Consider the following 22,657-nt stretch of genomic DNA (forward strand, 5'->3'; position numbering starts at 1 on the left):
TCTCCATTATTATGATTATGATTTTTACTCTTTTTTAGAGCGAGGAGGAGACGTCTGTTGTGTGGCTTCTTCATCGAAACTTCGCCCTCGCGGCTTACAACTTTCACACGTGAACCCACTCTGACTAATGAAATTAGAAGGCAAACGAGGCGAGGAAGGCCGAAAAGGTAAATATTCTTTATATGCCTATGATATACCCTTTGCAAGACCGAATACCTCTGGTATTTCCATCAAAAGTGCGATGTAGCAGGTAAGGCATGGGCTGGGTGAGTTTATTCGAAAAGTTGAGGGCTTTAAGAAAGTCTGAAAATCTTTTTGCACTAGAGCTTTGAAGCATTCGACTGGAAAATTTGGAAGCCGATGATGAATTTAAATTTCAGTTTTACCGCGTTTTTGCTAATGCAATAATTTTCAAATCAAAATATTATTATTTTTAATATTCAGAAAACCACCGGTTGGCCTGTCTTCTAACATCATTATTTTCGAATGTTGACCAGAGTAATTTAAAAAAATACAGCTGATTTTTTTTTGATTAACAAAAATATTTGCAATATTACAAAATAATGTGGAGGCTTTTTTATATCCCAAATAACTACTGATGAGATTCAAAAATAATTTTAGAATCTTCAAGCTAACTTTATTTTCCTCCCCACCTTCAAGTGTTCCTGGATAACCGTTTAACAAACTTGAGTTTTGAAGCTTGCATATAAAGGAGTCCGTAGTCTTATTTCAAACATACCTAATGCCTGCCTGCCTAAATGCCTGCCTAATGATTCAGAAGCTTTTAACTAAAATCTTTATTTTTGGACAGTTTCTAAATTTGATTAAACTCCTTGAAAAGAATGTTTCTGTTTTTCTCACAAAACCAATTTAAGGGGCTTTAAATTTCCATAATCCCAAGCATGACACTATGTTGAATAGTATTTTAATTTTGACGAAAATCAAAGGAATCATCCAGGGAATCCAATTGACTCCTTTGTGACGATTTGAGGAAACGGATTTCATCAGTCGATTTATCATTTTTTGAGTAATTGTCTGAAAATATATTTTGACAATTTCATGCTTTGGAATTATCTAGCACCTTTTAAAAAAAAACAATTTTAAAGTAGTATTGCTACCAAGAACTCCCGTTTAAAAGAATTAGTTTAAAACTTTTCAGAAATCTGCTCATTTAACCAGAAACGCGATACTCTCAAAAGTCCCACTTACTGAGTGTCTGACATCTCGTCATGGTCTATTTTAATCCAAAAAAAAACAAAATAACGTAACCAGAAACCACTACAGAAATTCCTAGCTATACAACTGCTTAAAAAATGAATCCGTACTTAAATTTTCTAAACGCTAGATTATAAAATTAATTCCTAAAATAATGTTCATAGTAAAACTTTCCAAAGAATTTTTTGAACACTTTTTATTTTGTTTCAAAATGTGGTAATTTCTCAGTTTTGCAACTTTTATGGAAGTCGTCGATCAAAAAAAAATTACCTCCAAATGTTATGTTTCAAATGATGAATATTCAAATATTGTAAGGAATCAAATATGCGACCGTGTTTTAGATTTCTCACTTTACTATGATATTTGGCCAATTTGGCACCACGGGCGGTGCTCCACTTTTCCTTTCCAAAGTTCTCCCGAAATGTTCAAGAATTCCCAAGGAACTATTAACAATCGTCACCTCAGCCAAAAAGTGTCTAATTGTTGTCTAGCGACCTTCTGGGAGTATAGAAAAACTAAAAACAAACGAAGGTAATCACAGTCGTCATACTCATCATTATGAGTATTGTGTGGCTCTTACCCTTTTTCTTCGCATTAAATTTAACGACATTGTCAACGTTTTCAAGAAAACGAAAAACGTTTTTTTTTCAACATAAGCCGCATTGTTTCTCTTTCTGTTTCTTTACTGCCCATTACCGAGCAGAAAAAGCATTCACATGTTTAATTCGCTTTCTGGTTCCGCTCTTCAAAGTGTCGGATTTCGAGCCGCTGTCACAATTTTCTCAAAAAATACTCGTCGAGAAATATGTGTGTTTTTCTGCTTTTCGACGGCGATGTACTTTGATGATGATGACTTTTGTCGACAGAATACCAATTCAAGCATTTCTTTTTGTTTTTTGTATAGCCTAAAAACTGAACCGTTGACGCTTCTCTCTTTGCGTCAGCACGTCTGAAAGTGAAAAACACTTCATAATGAGCAACGTCTTCAAAATGTCCTTTTCATTTCTTACACTTTAAAATTTCTGAAGATAACCATGAAGCATTTGGGCAATATTATCATATTTTCTATGAATAAAATTGCATAATCAAACTGTTTTTCAGGTACCTCCTCCTTCATTCTTTCTATTTCAAAATGGTCCGCTCGATCGTGCTGTTGCTCCTTTTGGTAGCTCTTGTTTCTGCTACATATTCCCGTTTTGGAAGCAACAAGGCTAACAAGTAAGTGGGCAAGAAGTTTCAGAAAAAGCTGAAATATTTAAGTAGTTAACTGTCAGTAGAAGAAAAATTACAATTTTTGCAATTGCTGAGATTGGCAAACATTTCCAAATACACTCCTGTTTACAGTCAAAGATTCGGTAAATTGCCACATTTTTGAAAAAAAAACTTGAACTTTTTGGGTAATTTTTGAGCAGATGTGTAAATTTGGATTTTTAACAACAACACAAGGATTAGAACACAAGGATTTTTGGTAAATTTTAAAAATAATGATTGGTGTAGCCAATAACCTATTGCAAATAAGTCAATAACCTATTGTTTTATTGGTCATTTTAGCAACATAAAAGTGACTAAACATGTTCCTCACATGTGATATATCAAAAATACACTATAAATCCAATGATCTTTCAATGTAGTTTTTCCCACTTCCTCATTTTCATTTCCAATTTCCTAAATAATTATTATTCCAGACCAGAAGAGGCGCATCCAAGTATCAATGACCAAATAATGCAGGGCTCGCACATTCGATATTATGGCCGATTCAGGTTTGAGAGTTATCATTCACATCATTCTGATAAGAATCTTTTACAGAGATGGCTCGGATGATGTGCTGAATCGCTATTTCAATCGTTTGTAGTGTGTGCATCTCTCACAAGAGAATCTCATCATCAACAGCAAAATCATGAAAAAGAAAACAAATCATTTGTATCTGACGACTCAAGGCTGAAGCTATTTCGCTGAAAAATAATTAATTTTCCTTTGCTTTTCTTTCCTCACTCGTTGTATCTCTGTCCATTTCCTCCACCGCTCGATAAACTCTGTTTAACACAAACCATGTTTGTTGAATCTACCGAAAACAGTCCGAAATTATAGTGTGACTGATAAGCGAGCACGACAGTGATAAGCTTTTGAAACGGCGCTGCTCGCCATTGGTCTTCTATTTCACACTGAAGGATGGCCGTCACTAGGTCACTTCTATTTTTATTTTTAATTGCGTCGGTAAGTTACACAATTGTTTTCCTGGTGGTAGAAATTTTTCCATACTTTTCGTTAAAAATTATTGAGAAAGCTTTGCATGTGCAAGCAATTTCACGCTAAAATTTTTCAGTAGCTTGCATGTTAGCTAATCCAAATGTAAGTTAGAACGTGACGTCTAAAAACTAGAAATTAACTTTTCGACTCTCTTCACTTTACGTTGCTGAACTCTTGAGCTCACAAACTTCAACTTTTAAACTTTGTGCATCTAGTTTGTAGTCTATAAAAAACACGATTTTATCAGTGATAATCACACATTTATTTAGCGATTTCCACGCAACACACTAACCACAGTATGTACTATTTCAGGTCGCATTGGCCGGCAATCACAACCGTCATCACAGGTAATGCCGTTTTTTGTTTACGATATGGGCACAGCTCTGTTTTAAGATAACAGAGAGAAGCATCTGGAAACATAGAACACAACAGGGTCAAAGTATAGAAAAGTTTCAGAAACCGACGGGATAATGATCTCCACGATTGGCTAACAGCTGAACAAAAAGAATCTTTAAAGGATATTGCACAAGGAACTGAAGAGTTCAAGAAGAAGGTTGCAGTTTTCTACAACGAGCTGCCAGCTGAAAAGAGAGCAGAGTGGGACAAATTCTATAAGACTCACTGCTTCGAGTGGACTGCCAAAGCTCAAGGAGCTGACGAAGAAACTGAGTTCCAAAAGAATCTTGCTGATAATGATGTGGAAAAAGTCAGACAAAGAATCGGAGAGCTGAAAAAGGATTTGGATGAGAAGGCAAGAAAGAACGTTGAGATGTGGGAGGACGATTGCTACAAACTTGTGAAGCCAATGAGAAAGAGAAGAGAAATTGAAGCTGAGTTCCAAGATTTCGTTAAGTGGATGACCCCAGAACAACTTGGCGATATTAACGCTTTGAAGACTGCCGGAAAAGACAGTGAGATTCAAGATAAAGTTAAAGAGTACTTTGCAAAGCTCCCAGCTGATCAACAGAAAACTCTTACTGAAGAATTCAAAGGAAAGTGCAAGGTTTACTTCACCCCGCTCATGACCTCTGATGAACTTGAAAAGATCAAGACATTGAAGGGAGACAAGGAAGCTGCTGGAGCACTTGTGAAAGGAGTAGTTGACAGACAAGATGGCGAAGTCAAAGTGATTGCCGAGAAGATGCTCTCTGTATGTACCTTTAATAAATTTACGGTAAAATTGTATCTTTCAGGTTTGTGGAGAAGTCTACAAGGAGTCTACCCGGAAGCGCAGAGAAATTGAAGCTGCATTCCAAGACTTTGTTAAATGGATGACCCCAGAACAACTCGGGGATATCACTGCTTTGAAGGCAGCTGGAAAGGACAGTGAAGTTCAAGCTAAAGTAAAGGAATTCTTCGGACAGCTCCCAGCTGATCAACAGAAAACACTGACCGAAGAATTCAAGGGAAAATGCAAAGTTTACTTCACTCCACTTATGACTTCTGAGGAGCTTGAGAAGATCAAGACATTGAAAGGAGACAAGGAAGCTGCTGGAGCTCTTGTAAAAGGAGTTGTTGATAGACAGGAAGGTGAAGTTAAGGCTGTTGCTGAAAAAATGCTCACTGTAAGTTTCATCTAGTGACATCATTGTCTTACGAACAATTTCTAATTTTCAATAGGTATGCGGAGAAGTTTACAAGGATTCTAGCCGTAGACGTAGAGAGATCGAGGCAGAGTTCCAAGATTTTGTCAAGTGGATGACCCCAGAACAGCTCGGTGATATCAACGCTTTGAAGACCGCCGGGAAAGATAGTGAGATTCAGGATAAGGTTAAGGAATACTTCGCACTTCTGCCATCTGACCAGCAAAAAACTCTGACAGAGGAGTTCAAAGGAAAGTGTAAGGTTTACTTCACTCCACTCATGACTTCTGAAGAACTCGATAAGATCAAGACAATGAAGGATGATAAGGTGGCTGCTGGAGCACTTGTTAAAGGAGTCGTTGACAGACAAGAAGGAGAAGTTAAAGCTATTGCTGAAAAGATGCTCTCTGTAAGGGAAAGTATAGTTAGTGAATCTTATCAAACTAGTTTTCAGGTTTGCGGAGAAGTTTACAAAGATTCTAAACGCAAGCGAAGAGAGATCGAAGCTGCATTTAAAGATTTTGTTCACTGGATGACACCAGAACAACTTGGAGATATTACTGCATTGAAAGCTGCTGGAAAAGACAGTGAAGTTCAAGCTAAGGTTAAGGAATTTTTCGGACAGTTGCCGGCTGATCAACAGAAAACTCTTACCGAAGAATTCAAAGGAAAGTGCAAGGTTTACTTCACACCATTGATGACTTCCGATGAGCTTGCAAAGATCGAAACTTTGAAGGGGGATAAGGAAGCTGCTGGAGCACTTGTCAAGGGAGTAGTTGACAGACAGGAAGGAGACGTCAAGGCTATTGCTGAAAAGATGTTGACTGTAAGGAAAAAGTAATAGTTATAAAAATACTGAATTATTCAGGTATGCGGCGAGGTGTACAAGGATTCTAGCCGTAGAAGACGAGAGATCGAACCAGCATTCCAAGACTTTGTCAAGTGGATGACCCCAGAGCAGCTCGGACACATCACAGCACTCAAAACCGCTGGAAAAGAAAGTGAAGTTCAAGATAAGGTTAAAGAGTATTTTGGACAATTGCCAGCTGACCAACAAGCTACATTGAAAGAAGAGTTCAAGGGAAAGTGCAGAGTGTTCTTCACTCCATTGATGACCTCTGAGGAACTTGACAAGGTGAAGACATTGAAGGCTAATAAAGAAGCTGCTGGAGCACTTATGAAGACTGTGGTAGATAGACAGTCAGGAGAAGTAAAGGCTACCGCTGAGAAAATGCTTGGAGTTAGTTTTACATGTTTTTTTGCTAGCTCAATCATTTATTTTCAGGTTTGTGGAGAAGTGTACAAAGAGTCGAGTCGTAAACGCAGAGAGATCGAGGCCGCATTCAAAGACTTTGTTCAATGGATGACCCCTGAACAACTGGGAGAGATCACATCAATGAAGGCCGCAGGAAAGGAAGGACCAGAACTTCAGGCCAAAACCAAAGAGTTCTTCGAGCAACTTCCAGCTGATCAGCAAAAAACCTTGAAGGAAGAGTTCAAAGGAAAGTGCAAAGTTTACTTCACTCCATTGATGACTTCTGAAGAGCTCGAGAAGATCAAGACATTGAAGGGAGATAAGGAAGCTGCTGGAGCACTTGTGAAGGGAGTAGTTGACAGACAAATGGGAGACGTGAAATCTATTTCAGAGAAGATGCTTGCTGTAAGATAGACATAGTTTTTAATCATATCTGATAGCTTGTTTTCAGCTGTGTGGAGAAGTCTATAAAGACTCTAGCCGCAGACGTCGAGAAATCGAAGCTGTGTTCCAGGACTTCGTTAAGTGGATGACTCCAGAACAACTAGGAGATATCACTGCTTTGAAGGCAGCTGGAAAAGACACTGAGGTGCAAGAGAAGGTGAAGGAATACTTTGGAAAACTCCCAGCTGATCAACAGAAAACACTTACTGAAGAATTCAAGGGAACTTGTAAGACTTACTTCTCCCCTCTGCTCACTTCTGAAGAGTCTGAAAAGATCAAGGAACATGTTGCATCCGGAGACAAGGAGGCCTCCAAAGCACTTGTCAAGGGAGCTGTGGATAGACAAGAAGGAGAAATCAAGACAATTGCCGAGAAGATGTTTGGAGTAAGCATTAAATTTAAAACTGAATGAAAACCAAACTATCTTTCAGATTTGTGGAGAAGTCTACAAGGAGAGCAAGTCTAGACGTGACGTGGCTGCTAAAATCGAGAAGCATTTAAGTTGGCTTCAAGCCGAGGAGAAGGAAGAGATTCTGAAAATGAGCAAAGAAGGAAAGAGCAAGGATGACATCAAGAAACGTCTGTTCGAGATGGTTGAAGCCAAGGAGAAGGATGCAGGAGAGAAGGAGAAAACCGTAAAACTGTGCTACGCTTGGATGGATGATGTAGCTACAAAGGAAGAAATCGAGGGGCTTCACAAGTTGCACCATGTTGATCATGGAGCATGCAAGAAGAAGGTTCGCGAGTTCATCGGAAGACTTCCAGAGGAGAAACAGAAAGCTGTTGAAGCTTCCCTTCCATTCTGTGAAAAGCTCTGGTATGGAGATCATGCATCTCATGAGGGACACGAAGGACATGGAGATCACTCTGGACACAATCATCATCACATAAAGAGACGTCATTTGGCTGTAATTGAAAAGTACATTGAGTGGCTTGATGAGATTCAAAAGGGAGCGATTAGGGAGTTGGAAGCATCTGGAGCAGATTTCAATGTGATCGCTGATAAAATCAAGGAATTCTTCCATCTTCTTCCAGAACAGAAACAAACTGATGTTAAGGAGAAGTTCCAGAATCAATGCATGACTTGGGCGAAAGAAGTTTCAAAGCCAACCGAATGGGAAGAAATCAAGAAATTGCACGCTGCCGAAGACTTCAACACATTGAAGCTGAAGCTTGTAGAACTGGAAGAGCGCCTTACAGAGAATCAGAAGCATACAATTGAGCACGTGAGAGGAGTCTGCTATAGACTTTGGGGAATCAAGAATCTTGCCAGAAGACGTCGTGTTCCAAACTCAGAAGCTTCATTCCAAGAGAAAGCGGCCAAGTATTTGGATTGGATGAACGAAGAACAATTGAACGAATTGAAGAGATTGAAAAGTGAGGGAAAGAAGTCCGAGGTGATGAAGGCCATTCTAAAGTTCTACGATGAAACAACCGGAGATGCCAAGGAGAAGGCCGAGGGCAAGTTGAAAGAAGCTTGTAAGGAGTATTCGGTTAAGGCTTTCGGAGAGGAGAAGGTGGCTCAATTCAAGGCTCAATACAAAAAATTGAAGGATGAAAATGCGGAACAGTCCGAGATTGAGAAGTTGTCCAATCAATACATTGACGAGATTGAGGATGAACAGAAGAAGGACTTTGCAAAGGCTGTAAGTTATTAATTATGGGGCCGCAGCAAGCGCGCTTCAATGCCAAAGGAAAACGCTCCGCCTCCTAACGTTAGGTCTCGGTAGGAGGCGGCGAGACTGTAAATTCAAACTTTTTCACTATTTTTTCGATTGTTTTTTGTTGTTTTACATATTTTTTATGTCGAAATGATGTTTAAAATACTTGTCGTTTCGAAATTATAATATAGTCAGAAATAACCGAAAAAATAACAAATTCCTAACGGGACCCAACGTTTAGGGGCGGAGCACTTTTCGTTTTACATTGGAGCGCGCTTTCGCTTAGATTTCAAAAAACTCTATAATATACAATTTTGGATTTTTTTATTCAGATTGTTAAAAATTCGAGTCCTGAAATTAATTTTTTGAATATCTTTCAGGTTGTCACTGGCTGCAAGCATGTCTACGCCTCAACTCGTTCCCGCCGTGATCTGATCGCTCAGGCGGTTGCCGAATATCTTCAGAACGCTTAATGATTAGAAAACTTCACTTTTGCAGTTATAAACTTACTTGTCTATATGATGAATTTTAATTATTTGAACTGCAACAAGAAGATTATGAAATTCAAGAATAATTTCATTAAAAAAATAAGTGACTAATAAGTCAAATTATTACACAGAACAAATGAAATGAAATGAGGCGTACGCTCTCTGAGCGGTGTGGGAATGATAAAGGGATAGCGTAAGCTTTTCGGTGTGTAGATGCGAGATAAAACGGAGTGTTATATTTTAATGTACAGGTTGAGATCGTCGTGGCGAGAACACATGTCGTTGTTGCTAGAACATGATCTGCGCCTGAAAAAAAAGTTCATAAAATAATTTAAAGATATATTCCCGGAGACTTTTTGCTTTTGTGCCGGTTTTTCGATTTTTGGATATTTCGAAAAAAATTGCGAGAGTTCAAAAATTATTTAAAATCTGCCACTATTCTTTTTTTTAGAAGAATAGTATGTTTTGTGAAAATATTTCTATTTTTTTTCGATTAAAAAATCGAAAAAGACAATTTTTTAGTTTTTCGGAAAATCGAAAAACCGACATCCTTGTTACTGTTTAAATACCTTATTAAAACTAAAATAATTAAAATAAATTTTTCTTTTAAAACTTAAAAACATTGATTTCTATTTTTTTTTCTCATCAACATATACAAAATTTGATTTAAAAAAACGGTTTTTTAAAAATAAATTTCTGAAAAGTTTTTTTTTTAATTTTTCAGTTTTCCGGACGTTCCAGATTTTTCAAAATTACAATTTGGTTAAAATTAGGTTTATTTTTTTTCGTTTTTTCGAAAAAAAATTCGCAAAAACTGAAAGATTTGAGTTATAAATTTTTGATAAATTTAGTAAAAAGAAAAATGATTTTATTAGAAAATTTCAATTTTTTGACACTGTAAACCAGTATTTCCATTTTTTTCCTTAGTATTTAGTATTTCCAGTGTTTAGGTGTTTTTTTTTGAAAAAGAGCAAAAAACTGGAAAAAAATTGTAGGGTCAAATTTGCTCAAAAAAGTGCAATTTCTGTTGTTTGTATGAAATAGGGCGTAAACCGTTTTTTTTTAAATTTTTTTTTTGGTTCTGCCAAAAACGAAATTGTTTTTTTTTGGTTTTTTGAAAAAAAAATGTTATCACGAATTTAATTTAATTTTAATTTTCAGTTTTTAGCCGTAAACACGAATTTTTGATTGAAAAAAACTCACTCTTTTCTTTCCGTACTCTTTGGGTCGCCATTGCAGAGCTGCTGGATTAATTCGTGTCTTCTTTTTCGCAGCCTCAATCCGTTTCTCATAAACTTGACGCTTTTCATCACTAATCACAATTATGTATGATCCCTTATAGTATTTGTATAGATCAAGTTGCTGTAACGTTGACACAACATCTTCTCGTTTAATCGATGTACTTTGTGAAATGTCCTGAACTGTGATATCTTCGCCTGGATGTCGTCTTTTGAATGCGAAAAGCTCTTTCATGATGGCCATTGACCAGTACGATCGATATGAGAGAAGTCCCAAATCTGATAGTGGTTTTTCGGGTGATCCTGTCTTCTGTTCAATTTTCGAGAGTTCATAGCTGAATTCGATGAGCAAACTTCCGTATCCTTTCTTTTGAAATGGAGGTAACACAAGAATACACGCAACATTATATTCTTCAGCTGATTCTTTTTCTTTTGAAAAGTATCCAACTATATGATGACCCTTCTCGTCTTCTTCGGTTAGCACATAGAACAAAAATGGATCCGTGTCATAGTAAAGAGTCTTGTGATCCAGAAAAAGTTTGGCAAGCAGGCATAGATTCTGAGCATAGCTTTTGTTTTTGCGGCCGTCGATTTCAAAAAATGAAAGTTTATCGTGACTGTAGATTTGATTGCCAGGTGGGTGACACATTGCACATTTTTCCTGAAATAAAATTAATTAGAATTGGGCATTTTAATTAAATGATAGAAAATGAAGAGTATGGACCGAATGTAATTGTTTAAAAAATTAAAAATTTGTCTATTTTTTACGTTTTTTTTCCATTTTGCAAAATAGAAAAAGTAGCTGATTTTAATTTGAATTCCCACGCAGAATAATGGCCTATTTGCGAAACTTTTTTGATTACGATAAATTTGGTTTGAAACACCGTTTGTGAATTTTTTTTTCGTTTTCGCAAAAAAGTATTTCAAAAATGCAATTTTTGGAGCAAATTCCCAGAATTTGCGATTTTTTTCGATGCCGGAAAATTTTAAAAACATTGTTTCAAAACTAATATCAACGGAAAAAGCAAGAAAAACCGAAAAATTCAGCCAAAAACACACAAGAACTCGAATTTTTTCGAATTCACCGATTCTTTCATTTTTGGAAAATTGAAAATTTTTGAATTTTGAAAACAGTTATTTATATTCGGTCATTTTCTATAACTCGAAACACTCACCATGTGCCGTTTCAGACAAGTTTTCGACTTTAGATATTTCAGACAAAATTCGCAAATATAAATACAATCCAAACTTGTCAATTGTTGTGGATAAGGTGCAAAGTACCATGGCTGAATTCGTGATCTTCCTAGTTCAATGCATTCGACATTTCGGATCCTTGTCATTGCATCTTCACTATGGCCGACCATCGACATGGAACCTCGAAGACTTGGAGTAGATCCGCTGGTCATCGTTGAAATTGCTTGTAATGGATCTACGGATTCCGCCTTGAGATCATCCATCGGAAGTAGTGGAATCTTTCGTTTTCGGCCGCTTTTCTTTCCTTCATTTTCATTCGAATCTCGACTGAAATAATTATGAATTGATAAAACTATTTAAAATCTTTTGAAAAGTTTATAGATTTCTCACTTTTCTTCCCGCAAGTGTGCTCCTTTCTTTCCTCCTTTTTTTGGTAGCTCACACGACGCTAAATTGAGCCTATCAGACTGAACCCATTCGTCAAGTCTTCGGTTGCAATCGATATAATGGACATAGAATTTAATTGAACCATTTGCAGCTCGGCATCTTGAAATAACTTCGGCCCATCCTGAAAATAATTGGAAAATGTGTTTAAATAGATGTAAAAACTAACTTTCTTCTTCTTGTGAAGCCATCATGACCAATAACCGGCATCCCTCTGTAACTTTCTCGTATTGCCTGGGATCTGTTGGTATTTTCTTGGATATTCCATGATTTTCGTCCTCTATAATCTCCTTCTTCGGCTCGGTCATGATAAATATCTGGAAATAGTACAATTTTGTGTGAAAAATTCAATATTCAATAATATAGCAATCAAATGTGAACGATAGTACTTTCTTGCGTGCATAATCCATGAACAACATCTAAAAATCGATCCAAAAATGAACAAACTAGTTTTTTAATTTTAAAATAATATTATCCGTTGTTAGTTTTACTATTTTATCAATAAAAAACTTTAAAAATGCAAGAAATAATTGTGAAATCATGCTCGAAAAAAATAAAACGCGCCGGCTGGCCTAGAAACCAACCTCGGCCGCACTGCGCCGGCCACAGGGAAAAAGGGCGGCAATTCAAAAAAGAATAACAAGGGTGGTTGAAAATTGACCGCGGCATAACGTTTCAAGGCAATTATTTTGCGAAATGATCTTGAATTAAATTATTCGAATTGAAAAATAGTTATTTATAATGTACGATTGTACTTTCAAAAAAAAAACGATCACAAGAAAATTAGGAAAACGCAAATTTTTGAAGATGCTTAAAAAATGAACTGAATTCAGTGGTAAAATTTCAGATATCTAGATGTCCATTGCACTGTTGAGCCACGAACAAAAAAATTTAAATCAATGCTGCGCGAAAAGGTGTGCGCCTTTAAATGGTACAGTAGCCGAGTTATTGTTCACGAGATTTTCTCTGAAAAACATAATTTTGTTGAAAACCGAAATTGAAAAGCATGAAAAATGAAAATAAAACAGCAAAATTTTAGCTTAAAAAATCTAGGAAAAATCAAAAATCGAAGAAAGTTGCGAAATAAGAGAGAATGGATTACTGTACTTTTTCATCAAATTCCAAGTTTCCAACTTCAATTTTTCCTACATACTTTCGAGTCATGTGTTGCAAGAATGTATCGGTCTTGACCCTGCAAGCTTTAGATTCAAATGAATTCCTTCAATTTCAAAATTCAAATGTTACATTCAAATGTTGAATCCGGCATCATCGGAGCAACTACGAAGCACACAAAAAATCCGAAAACAAAAAATCAAATATCAAAAAGCGACAAGTGACAGGATGAGATGAAGAGACGAAGAGTTGAAAATCATTGAACTGATTGAACGCGTCACATCAAAACACCTGTTCGAACAAGATTGATAAGAGAGCCTCTTCCTCGTTTATTTTTCCTCTTTTTCTTATTATTCTTCCTTCTTCTTCTTCCCATTTTCCGATCATTATGATTATCATAACACTCGTGAAAGAATACGACCTTCTTTGTAATCTATATATCTTTTTCGTCATTTCTTTTCTCTTTCGATCACAGAAAGTAATTGATCGTCGTTTCAGGTTTACCGCCGTCTCCGTTTACTTCTACTATTTTCCATTTTCAATTAGAGAAGACGGTTTGACCCATACTCTATCATGTCACTATATTTTATACTAATTGTTACTATAATAATCCCACAATTTGAATTTATTCATTCACCTTTATCTGAAAAGGATATTGTTACATTCCGCTTCAATTTGGTAAATCGTCTTGATCAGTGCACATTATGGAGATCAAAACTAGATAAAAAAGTTTCAAATACGTTAGATCATTTTTTAATGAACTCAAAGTTTGATGAATTTCGAGAAGCATCTACACAATTAGCTGCAGATATATACCCGGAAAGTATTGACTGCCTTGACTCTTGCTCTTATGATATTGAACAATTTAATGATTTCGTGAAATCTGAAAGTTTAACTACAAAGAATGATCTTGGAGACCTTCTTGATAACGAGCAAATTTATCAGTTGCATATGCTTTTGGAGAAAACAAAACGGCCGGATATCGTGGAAAAAGGGGTGAGTTATTGAAGTTTCAATTTTAATTTTAACGATTAAAATTCTATATAACAACTTATGTTGTTTTATAATATTTTTTATGGGAAATGGATGAAAAAATTTCAAAAATTGTGTAATTGAATTGTAATTAATTTACTATAAATAAAATGTGCTAATTCCAGAAATGATCCGATGAAAAAGCTATACATTTTTTGGACAGTCTTCACAGTCTTTGACACTATTTTTTTTTAAATTATATTTTTATTAATTTTATATCAGTTTGTTTTAGATATTCTTAAAACCAATTTGAATCAAAATGAGATGATAATTTTATTTGACATCAAAAATAGTTTTGTGCCTTTTTGTGCCAAAATGAAAAATATTAAAAAAAAACATTAATTTGTGTTTTTTATAGATTTCCTCTAAAACTGTCCATAATTAATAATCTCTAGATTCTACAACATCTACATGGAATTCCTGAAAAACGACGCCAGGAACTTCTCTCAGAGTTTTTCGCCTCAAAGCCATCTCGTGTTCGTCGTTCAACAATGAGCAGAAAAATTGCACGTGAGCCAACTCCATTAACTCCTGACATGCTGTCATGGCAAACTCCACGCCATAAAAATGTGCTCAATAAACAGAAACTTACAAAAGGATCTCAATGGGATGCTATGAACACTATCGGTGATCAGTATTATCATTTGAGAAAAGCTGTACGGGTGAAATATGATGGGTAAGTTGTTCATTAAAAATCTTCCCCAATATTCGGATTTTCAGGAAATTCATGAAATATTGCAATGAAAGTTTATTGGAAATCATCGGTCGTGACAATTTTGCAACGCTTGAAGAAATGGTTCAGGATAGTGAGCAAGTTGAGCACATTTGGAACAAGTATCATCAGATAATTGGTTACTTGAAAAACGAGGAAGACCAGTTAACTGCAGAACATTACGGTCAATTCTGTCGTAAAATCTACCGTCTTCTACCAATTGAACAAGCTGATCTCATGTCTTGGTTACGACCGGCACAAAGGTTCCGTATTGCGGAAATGATTCAGGATCGGGAAGTGAATGATTCTCAAGTTTATGAAAAGGTATTCTAACAGTGTTCTCATCATCAATTCATTCTTTGCTTTCTATAGCTGTACGAGTTTTTCAATCAAGCAAGTGGCGATGCAAAAGACGATGCTGACGAGGTCATCACTCTTGGATGTCGAAAGTTTATCGCCCATCATTTGGGAGACCAAGTGGCTGAGGTGAATGATTGGAATTTGTGAGGATGAAAGAATGATTCGAACAAAAATTTTTGCAGGATATTGAAGATTTGAGAGTGGCCGGTGGAACCGGAAGTAGTCATCATACGGCAGCAATGTTGCTTGTCAAACATAATGAAATTGCAGAAGCCGGAGCATTGGCACATCAGAAACGAATTGAGTGAGTTGGGTTAAATAAATAATGAACAGTCTTCCTGCACTCTGAGTAAGTTTGGGCATCTTTAAAAAAACGGCGACAATAAATTTCACTGCTACTCAAAAATACTAGTTTCCAATAAGTTGCAACTGAATACTTATTTGACAACTTGCTCAACGTTATAGTTGTGAAACTATTGTATTGCACTGCATACTCACCTCGGAAATTTTTAAAATGGTTCTAGAAAGCTTACTATAATAGTGAGGCGCTTTAAAATGTTCTTAAACATTATATGGCAATTCCAAAGTTCGATATAAACCAATATTACCTAAACATTCTACAAAAGTGTATGTTTTTTTCAGAGAATCAGTTTCAATTTGCAAAAGAATCTACCTTGACTATGATGGATCGTGTTTCTGTAATGGTCGATCCACTATGTGCGATGAGAAGACCCATGTTTGCCAAAACTGCACCGGTGGAACACTTGGCATCCAATGCGAAAAGTGTCCAGAAGATCTCAGATTAGACAAGACTGGCAAATGTGTTCCAGGATTGGATCCCGACTGTTTTTGCAACAGTCACTCCTATGAATGTACCGATGGAATATGCACAGACTGTGAGAATAACACCACTGGTGATCATTGCGAACTTTGTGATATTGGGTTCTATGGAGACCCTACAATGGGTAGAGGCTGCACAAAATGCCCATGCCCGTGAGTTTTAAATCGAATTTAAATTTGAATGAAATCGAATAAATTTCCAGCAAAAACGGAGAATGCTCCTATAACACTGTGACAAATAGAATCGAATGTAACGATTGTCCAAAAGGACATATTGGAGAAAGATGTGAAGATAGTGAATCCTCGTATCAGCCATTCACAACGGAAGCTTCAACAATAACTTTAGTTGATAATCAGTTGTAGAATGATTTGAAAGTCATGTTGCTACTATTTTTGCGTCATGACAACATTGTACATTTACCGGTATCTCATTTAATGAACATTTTCCTTGGAAACATTATCAAAACCAAAGTTTTGAAATCCCAAGCATTCCGGAGTTTATTCCAGTTGTAAAAAACTGTTGTGAAATTTTTGAAAAACCAAAACACGTATTGCCATGATTTTCGAAACCCCTGTTTATCTCTGGTTCCTGAAAATAATATCTTAAACCGAATTTTGACAGAATACTTTCTACTTTTGTATTGGACAAGGTTATCGCTCACACAGTCTGTCTATTTTCGTGGGACTCGAGAAAATAATTTATTTGTCATTTTTAGACACTACTCAAGTATTAGAAGTTCGTGTGGCGTCTCCCTAAAATTTGAATAACAGCTCCATGGATAAAAACATAACCATCAGAAAAAAGCCGTAACTTCGGAGAAATAATTGATAAAAGCGAAAAATATATTTTAATTATTGCTGTTGGAAGATTTTTATTTTCAAAAAAGTGGTATTTCCCCCTCGAATCTGAAACCTCCAGTAATCATTTCATTGATCATCCAAATTTACGGCAGACTACGTTCTAGTGAGTTGCGAGAGAAAACTGGTTTTCATGATTCTTACAATCACAGCATATAAAAACGTGACCTCCAATGTGTTTACCACATGTGCGAATTATTTCTTACAACCTACAAATTGCACGTTTATTGAACTCTTTGATCATTCATTAATTACACTATGTTGTCAGTTGAAATACTGATTTTACCAAAATTAAAAAATAATTCATGACGGTAGGAAATTTAAAAAAAAATCTATAAATTATTATTCTTCCATTCAGCCCTCGTTTTTCTTAAAATTTGGACCGTCCACCATTGAGTACCAATCATCTGTTCTTGTTGCAATTAACTTATAAAGTCCACCCAGTTGCAATTCCTCTTCCAGAACATCGATTCCTCGTTGAATAGACGGCAATAACAACATGTTCTTAGAGAACCGGAAGCAATAGTCTTCAGAATTAGAACTGCACAATTGCTTGCAAACAGCATTCAGTTCACGGAAGAGTTCTTGTCGAATTGTTTGACAAAATTCAATGCAATCATCAGATTGATAGTCGAGACCAATATCAAATAGGCATATTGCACATAGGAGCAGAAATTCGTGAATTGAAAGTTTCGCATCAATAACTGGATCGACCAATGTTTTACGGAAATCCGCCCAGTATGGGGAAAATATTCTGAAATGAATTTAAGTTATATAAAAGATTCAACAAAAAAATTAACTGAATTTAATAGACGTTAATTGACAACTTAGAAATCAGAGAGAATTGAGGAAAATTGCCAGTATTTCCTCCGGTTTTTACAAAGAAAGTGCAATGTAAATTCATACCTTGATACTTCATCTAGGCTATAAGAAGTTGGAGTGCATAAATGACGTGTATAATATACCCCGACTTCGTCCACAATGTCACCTGTTGGCAAGTGATATGTGTCGGGTTTTCCTGCAATTTTGATCTCAGTTATTACATTAATCAAGGTTTTCCCAACTACCTAATAAAACGGCTAGATACGCCGGCTCAAACACTGTCCATTTCATATAAAAATTCCGGAATAGAATCCTTTGCTGATCTGGTTCCAAAACTCGAGAAAATTCGGGAAATGTGTGGTTAATCCAATCGACAACAAGCCTAACATCTTTTCTGAATATTGTCAAAGCTTCAGCATGATGAAGAGTTTTTGTAGCTCTTCGTTTAGGAAATCTGACTTTTCGAATTTGGAGCATTTCCGTGAAGTTGAGATGTAAAGATTTGAGACGCATATTGTTGTAGTCATAAGTTGAAGAACATTGTAGCTCATTCGGAAGTATGCTCACTTTTGAATAGCAAGCTGGTACCAGCGCTTTCTCCGAAACTTCGTCTTTCTTTTTCAACTTATCATTGTCGTGCTTATCCCTTTTGCTTTGAACATCTGAAATATAAATTTCTGAGTCACAAAGTAAACTCCAAAACTTACTTGAAATCCTCATACCAATCTGCAAGCACTTTTCCATCCGACATGCTTTACACTGCCTTACTTCACGTTCACCTGCAAAATTTGAAATAAAACATGGGGTTACTTGAAAATCAGTTTACCAGTGATTTCACATGAGCCAAGCTGATCACAAGTAGCTGGGAAACGTGAGAAAACTCGACGACGGAAAAATGCAGCACATGCTCTGGAAGTTGTATTTAGGTTGAAAATGAGAATGTTCTTTCAATTTTTTGAGCAAAAACTAACAGTTCAATTCTTGATTTTGAGAAATAACCGCGGAATGGGGTGACTTGCAAATTAGCAGTTTTTTTAATCTCTAGACTGAAAATGACTTCGCTATTATAATATTTTATGCCACTTTTGTAGGTGGTTTTTAATATCAATTTCAAGTTTTACAATTGTTCTTGAATTATGTGTTGCTTCACTATTTTATAAAACTTTCACATTTTTAGAACACCAATGCTCTGAAGACCACAGAGCAGGTTCAACCTTCATACATACAAATTACCGGAAATTGTATAAATATTCGATGTTTCTTGTCTTCTTACCACAAAAACAAACATGCGCAAACCCTCCGATTACATTCCCTCGTTTCTCAATCGAGATCAAAAGATGACTCTCAAACTACAGTAAAGTTTCCGCCTGCCGTGACTCACCTACACACATCTGCACCGTAATGTGGTTCAGTTGATGGCGCTTTACACACTAGACATTCAAGTTCAGTGATATCCATTTTTAGTTGGGAGACCGGAAAAAAATGACAGACTGAAAATGCGAAAATTGGAGGAATGAGTGAATCGATTTCCAGAGAATAGGAGACACAGACAACGATAGTTTCCGGCAGGTGAATAACCTTTTGTTTTCCCGCATTTGGAAATAATTTGCAAAATAATCTAGAAGACAGAAAAAAAAGAAATGCATTTATTTCCGTTTCTTAAGAAAACATCATAATTACATAAATTACGGCAAGAAGAGCTTTCAAATTTAGATTGGAAAATCTTATAACTGCAAAGAATCGTTAATTATGAGACACGCTTCTGGGTCCAAATTCTTATAAATCTCGAAGAAACCACACATTTGAAGTTCCTCTTGATATTTTCCAAACGATTTTTGAACCGAGGAAAGTATCATCATAATTTGGCCGAGTCGGAGACACGGATCGTCAAGTTTCTTCACATTTTTGTAGTAGAAATGAATTTCACCGACTAATTTTTCTCTCATCGCCCGGCAGATTTCGATGCTTTGATCGCTAAGCCCGTCGAGTCCTGAAATAGAAAATAATTTTAGCTAGAACAACAAAAAACAAAAGTTCATACAAGTTTTTTCGCAACCGAAAAATAATTATATACAATTTAAAGCTATTTCGCACCTTTTTTTTCGTACTTGTGATCTTTTGAATTTTCAACGCAACAAAATATAAATTAACTTTTGAATTTGCGATTTCCAGGAAAATGCCATCTTTGATTTGAAATATATGAATTAAAACACCCACCAGTATCCCAAAGGATCAAGCCGGAAACTGTAAGAAATTCGTAGACGTCTGGTTTCAAAAATGAAACGTCATCAATCACAGTCCTTTTGTATTCATCCCAATATGGCTTGAACAAATGTACCGCTTCCTCCTTTTTAACATTTATTGTCGAATAAAAAGCTCCCAAATCTTCATCATAATGATCTCCATTTGGAAGCATCATTTCCTTTCTTCCAGCTGATATGCTAAGAAATGGAGGCTCAACAAGCATGTATTTTATGAAAAAATTCAAGAATACTTGCTTCTGAAAAACCCTTAGTCAGTTTATGGCATAACATTTTGATAGCCCACCTTTTCCAAATGCCCAAGTTTACCAATTTCTGGATAGGCACCATCTATGAAGGTTGACACTAGTCGCATATCTTTTTTCAAAATCTCGATGAGCTCTACCATATTTCTTGACTTTGGTGGCTCTTGATTTTGAAACTCAAGTTTCCGAACACTTTCCAGATTCTTGAAATGTACGCTGAGTCTATGGAGTCGCGGAATGTCACGAGAGCAACTTTGAACTTCGTGTGTATACGGACTCTGAACTGAATAATATTGTCTTGCCACGTCACACAGGACTTACTGAACTGTAGCATGAACTGGTTTCCGAGTCACCTCTATCTTCACTATATTTTTCTCTTGGCGGTTGGACAGCAGTGGTCTTCATGCCAGCCAGCACGCATCGTTCCATACGACAGAATCGACAGATTTTTGGGTCTTCTAGAAATTTTATAGAAAATTTTTTTTGAGATTTTTTTTGAAGTTCACATTATATGTCTGAAGTAAAATTAGAAAAAAGTAATTTATTTTTTGCAAAAAAATTCAACTAAAAAAATGTTGGATAATCCATATTTAATAGTAAAAGTCAATTTTTGACCAGCCAATAACAGACTTTGCAAAAAATATCGACCAAAGACTTACTGTAGTGAATGCGACACGATTTATCTTTCCGGCATTTTATAGCAGATTTTGGAGAGAGTACGTAACGACGGAAGAAGGCGGAGCATGCTCTGAAAATCTAGTTTTAGTTATTTACGTTATTTTGGTGTATTATTTAAATTGACGTGTATTATTTAAATTGAACCCCAAAGATCTTGATATGATTTCTAACAAAGTGGTTTACTTTAAAAAATACTGAAGAAATTGAGTATATTGTCAAATCTAGAAACCAATGTTAAAAATACCATATCACGTATAAGTATTTGATCTCTTCTTACAAATGTGTTCACCGATCAACTACAAACTATGCGCAATTCTAAATCTACACAAAAAGTCACGTCTCGGACTGTGATTGATATCCACTATCAATGTATTTGTTAACTAGTACCTGCAGATTTGAGATCTAGAGCCAAAGTGACACTCATTGGCAGGCGAATTGCAGACAAAACAGGGATGTGGAGACATCTACAATTGCAATGATCTGATTAGATTTGGGAATGATTATAAAAAAAAGCAAAAAAAAAGAAGAAAGGAGGAGGAGATAATGGAGGAGACGGAGGTGTGGTTTTGATTGTGACTGGAACGACGATTGACTACCAAGTATAATTGAAACGTGCGATTAATCGATAAAAAAGCACGCACATTATATGTGAAAGAACGACACTCTCATTCCCACACACACTCGCACGTACACACACAGAAATGCCGCAGAAATCAAAGTATGGACGGTGAAAGTGATGGAGAGAAAGAACACGTGAGAAGAAGACACATACACAAATAGAGACCGTCGAAATTTAGACTTAGATGGAAAAAGGACGAAAAAAAAATGATAGGCGGAAAAGACTGTGCTTTTCGTGATTAAATTGATATGGATTTGTTTATTTAATTTCTTACAATAGTTGATCCGAATTATTTTGGATTTTCTAGTGTGCTATGCTTTTTGTGATCAAATTGAGTTCAAGTAACATGTGCTCCAAAATTGATAAGACTTAGATCCGTTATATGTTGTAGTCATAGTGATCTTACAGTGTTTTGGAATCTTCAATAGTATCTAATCATATAAATGACTAGACACTACTCCCGCAAAAACGTTTTAGAGAAAAAGTTATATGGTTTGTGCTCATAATAGTAGTGGACGGTAGACAATCTTTATATTGAGGTGTAGCATTCGTATTCCAATTTTTCAACGTTATTAATATGGTAAACGCTGTGCAGGGTTGGAAGCATATCTTTTTTACAAAACATAATGTTCAACTTTTCAATTTAGTGGCAACTTTTCCACAATTTTCAAATGTTTTAAAACAAATAGTTTCCAAGTTACTGCCAGATTGTTATCAGATTACTGCCAGACTTTTCAATGGAAGTAACTTGATTTTAAAAAAAATACCTTGCAAAAAGCTGGTGAATGATTGCAAGAGCTTGCCGAGATCTTTGAAACTATAACACATAACATTAAAAAATGCCTAGAAAATTATATAAAATTTTATTTAATGGCTTTCCGTACTTAAAAAACAGTAGGTAAGCCTTCGCAAGTAGTCATTGATCCTCCTTCTTGGCCAGCTTTTGGAGAACTTATGCGCAGCGGACCTTTCAATTTTTGTTTAGCATAAAATGAAAAGCTAATACTAACAAAACTTCTAATAAAACATATCTAGTTTGTGCCCGCAAATCCGATCATAAATACTTACTATGTTAGATTTGTGATCTTACGAAAATTAAAGCAGAATTTTCTAGAAACTAGAAATCTAGATTTTTATGTGAAAATCGATATCAATGAATCAGTTATAGAGAAAAAATAGATTCAGGGAAATGCAAAAGGAAACAACAAGAATATGAAAAGTGTGCTAGAGCAAATCAGAATGATATGGCTTCCAATATTTTAGGATTACGAATACATTTTTTGATCTTACGAATTTATGACTGATCATGTTTTTTGTGTAAGTTCAAAACATTATTTAAACGTATTAT

General features: G+C 35.8%; 6 protein-coding genes, 1 long non-coding RNA gene and 1 other non-coding gene across 10 annotated transcripts; 3 read left to right on the top strand and 5 right to left on the bottom strand.

The window, feature by feature from the left end:
* Positions 1–32: 32 nt before the first annotated feature.
* nssp-53 (Neuropeptide-Like Protein) lies at positions 33–3,262 on the top strand (the record flags this gene model as incomplete). Of its 2 annotated transcripts, none has more annotated exons than NM_171480.9 (4): positions 33–167; positions 2,317–2,433; positions 2,901–2,975; positions 3,022–3,262. In NM_171480.9, the coding sequence occupies 3 exons, from the start codon at positions 2,348–2,350 to the stop codon at positions 3,065–3,067; spliced, it is 207 nt and encodes a 68-aa protein (NP_741563.1). The 2 variants fall into 2 exon arrangements, with proteins under 2 accessions (NP_741563.1, NP_001309636.1); NM_001322561.3 differs by lacking the exon at positions 33–167 and adding an exon at positions 183–250 and having other exon boundaries at positions 3,022–3,067.
* Positions 3,211–9,004, top strand: npa-1 (Polyprotein allergen nematode domain-containing protein). 2 transcript variants are annotated; one of them, NM_072394.8, is made up of 11 exons: positions 3,301–3,429; positions 3,775–3,809; positions 3,919–4,612; positions 4,656–5,027; positions 5,083–5,454; positions 5,500–5,871; positions 5,914–6,285; positions 6,331–6,705; positions 6,752–7,129; positions 7,176–8,390; positions 8,786–9,004. In NM_072394.8, exons 1-11 carry the CDS (start codon positions 3,385–3,387, stop codon positions 8,876–8,878), a joined length of 4,323 nt encoding a protein of 1,440 aa, NP_504795.1. In that variant the 5' UTR covers positions 3,301–3,384; the 3' UTR covers positions 8,879–9,004. The 2 variants fall into 2 exon arrangements, with proteins under 2 accessions (NP_001379899.1, NP_504795.1); NM_001392540.1 differs by having other exon boundaries at positions 3,211–3,429; positions 3,919–5,027; positions 8,786–8,969.
* Positions 8,969–12,086, bottom strand: mys-1 (Histone acetyltransferase Tip60 homolog). The gene is made up of 5 exons (NM_072395.5): positions 11,939–12,086; positions 11,716–11,893; positions 11,307–11,652; positions 10,097–10,792; positions 8,969–9,199 (listed from the first exon to the last, which is right to left on the bottom strand). Exons 1-5 carry the CDS (start codon positions 12,075–12,077, stop codon positions 9,182–9,184), a joined length of 1,377 nt encoding a protein of 458 aa, NP_504796.1. The 5' UTR covers positions 12,078–12,086; the 3' UTR covers positions 8,969–9,181.
* A 406-nt stretch (positions 12,087–12,492) lies between these two features.
* On the bottom strand, positions 12,493–13,033 carry linc-117. The gene is made up of 2 exons (NR_102034.1): positions 12,923–13,033; positions 12,493–12,735 (listed from the first exon to the last, which is right to left on the bottom strand). It is a non-coding gene; the product is annotated as a long non-coding RNA linc-117 (long non-coding RNA).
* Positions 13,034–13,380: 347 nt separating this feature from the next.
* VC5.2 (Laminin EGF-like domain-containing protein) lies at positions 13,381–16,278 on the top strand. Its single transcript, NM_072396.8, has 7 exons — positions 13,381–13,878; positions 14,310–14,590; positions 14,635–14,950; positions 14,999–15,112; positions 15,169–15,290; positions 15,629–15,979; positions 16,030–16,278. The coding sequence occupies exons 1-7, from the start codon at positions 13,456–13,458 to the stop codon at positions 16,187–16,189; spliced, it is 1,767 nt and encodes a 588-aa protein (NP_504797.1). The 5' UTR covers positions 13,381–13,455; the 3' UTR covers positions 16,190–16,278.
* 21ur-13369 lies at positions 14,896–14,916 on the bottom strand. The gene has a single exon (NR_069003.1).
* Positions 16,279–16,894: 616 nt separating the features above from the next.
* Positions 16,895–19,034, bottom strand: nhr-286 (Nuclear Hormone Receptor family). The gene is made up of 6 exons (NM_001047709.3): positions 18,888–19,034; positions 18,333–18,415; positions 18,214–18,285; positions 17,752–18,168; positions 17,591–17,702; positions 16,895–17,438 (listed from the first exon to the last, which is right to left on the bottom strand). The coding sequence occupies exons 1-6, from the start codon at positions 18,962–18,964 to the stop codon at positions 17,039–17,041; spliced, it is 1,161 nt and encodes a 386-aa protein (NP_001041174.1). The 5' UTR covers positions 18,965–19,034; the 3' UTR covers positions 16,895–17,038.
* Positions 19,035–19,137: 103 nt separating this feature from the next.
* Positions 19,138–21,194, bottom strand: nhr-135 (Nuclear Hormone Receptor family). The gene is made up of 6 exons (NM_072397.6): positions 21,078–21,194; positions 20,672–20,760; positions 20,334–20,470; positions 20,054–20,290; positions 19,724–20,006; positions 19,138–19,496 (listed from the first exon to the last, which is right to left on the bottom strand). The coding sequence occupies exons 1-6, from the start codon at positions 21,152–21,154 to the stop codon at positions 19,231–19,233; spliced, it is 1,089 nt and encodes a 362-aa protein (NP_504798.2). The 5' UTR covers positions 21,155–21,194; the 3' UTR covers positions 19,138–19,230.
* Between the last annotated feature and the right edge of the window lie 1,463 nt (positions 21,195–22,657).

Source organism: Caenorhabditis elegans, chromosome V (genome assembly GCF_000002985.6).
Source record: "Caenorhabditis elegans chromosome V".
Taxonomy (NCBI): Eukaryota; Metazoa; Nematoda; class Chromadorea; order Rhabditida; family Rhabditidae; genus Caenorhabditis; species Caenorhabditis elegans.

Coding starts and splice junctions, on each gene's coding strand:
- nhr-135 (NM_072397.6), bottom strand. CDS start 21,154: ATGTCTCCACATCCCTGTTTTGTCTGCAATTCGCCTGCCAATGAGTGT. Junction 20,761..21,077: donor TCTAGATCTCAAATCTGCAG/GTACTAGTTAAC, acceptor CTAGATTTTCAG/AGCATGCTCCGCCTTCTTCC. Junction 20,007..20,053: donor AACTTGGGCATTTGGAAAAG/GTGGGCTATCAA, acceptor AGGGTTTTTCAG/AAGCAAGTATTCTTGAATTT.
- VC5.2 (NM_072396.8), top strand. CDS start 13,456: ATGTCACTATATTTTATACTAATTGTTACTATAATAATCCCACAATTT. Junction 14,591..14,634: donor GTACGGGTGAAATATGATGG/GTAAGTTGTTCA, acceptor TCGGATTTTCAG/GAAATTCATGAAATATTGCA. Junction 15,980..16,029: donor TGCACAAAATGCCCATGCCC/GTGAGTTTTAAA, acceptor ATAAATTTCCAG/CAAAAACGGAGAATGCTCCT.
- nhr-286 (NM_001047709.3), bottom strand. CDS start 18,964: ATGGATATCACTGAACTTGAATGTCTAGTGTGTAAAGCGCCATCAACT. Junction 18,169..18,213: donor GATTGGTATGAGGATTTCAA/GTAAGTTTTGGA, acceptor TTTATATTTCAG/ATGTTCAAAGCAAAAGGGAT. Junction 17,439..17,590: donor AGCCTAGATGAAGTATCAAG/GTATGAATTTAC, acceptor AATTCATTTCAG/AATATTTTCCCCATACTGGG.
- mys-1 (NM_072395.5), bottom strand. CDS start 12,077: ATGACCGAGCCGAAGAAGGAGATTATAGAGGACGAAAATCATGGAATA. Junction 11,894..11,938: donor GGCTTCACAAGAAGAAGAAA/GTTAGTTTTTAC, acceptor AATTATTTTCAG/GATGGGCCGAAGTTATTTCA. Junction 10,793..11,306: donor CTTGTCTGAAACGGCACATG/GTGAGTGTTTCG, acceptor ATTTTATTTCAG/GAAAAATGTGCAATGTGTCA.
- npa-1 (NM_072394.8), top strand. CDS start 3,385: ATGGCCGTCACTAGGTCACTTCTATTTTTATTTTTAATTGCGTCG. Junction 3,430..3,774: donor TTTTATTTTTAATTGCGTCG/GTAAGTTACACA, acceptor GTACTATTTCAG/GTCGCATTGGCCGGCAATCA. Junction 6,706..6,751: donor TTTCAGAGAAGATGCTTGCT/GTAAGATAGACA, acceptor GCTTGTTTTCAG/CTGTGTGGAGAAGTCTATAA.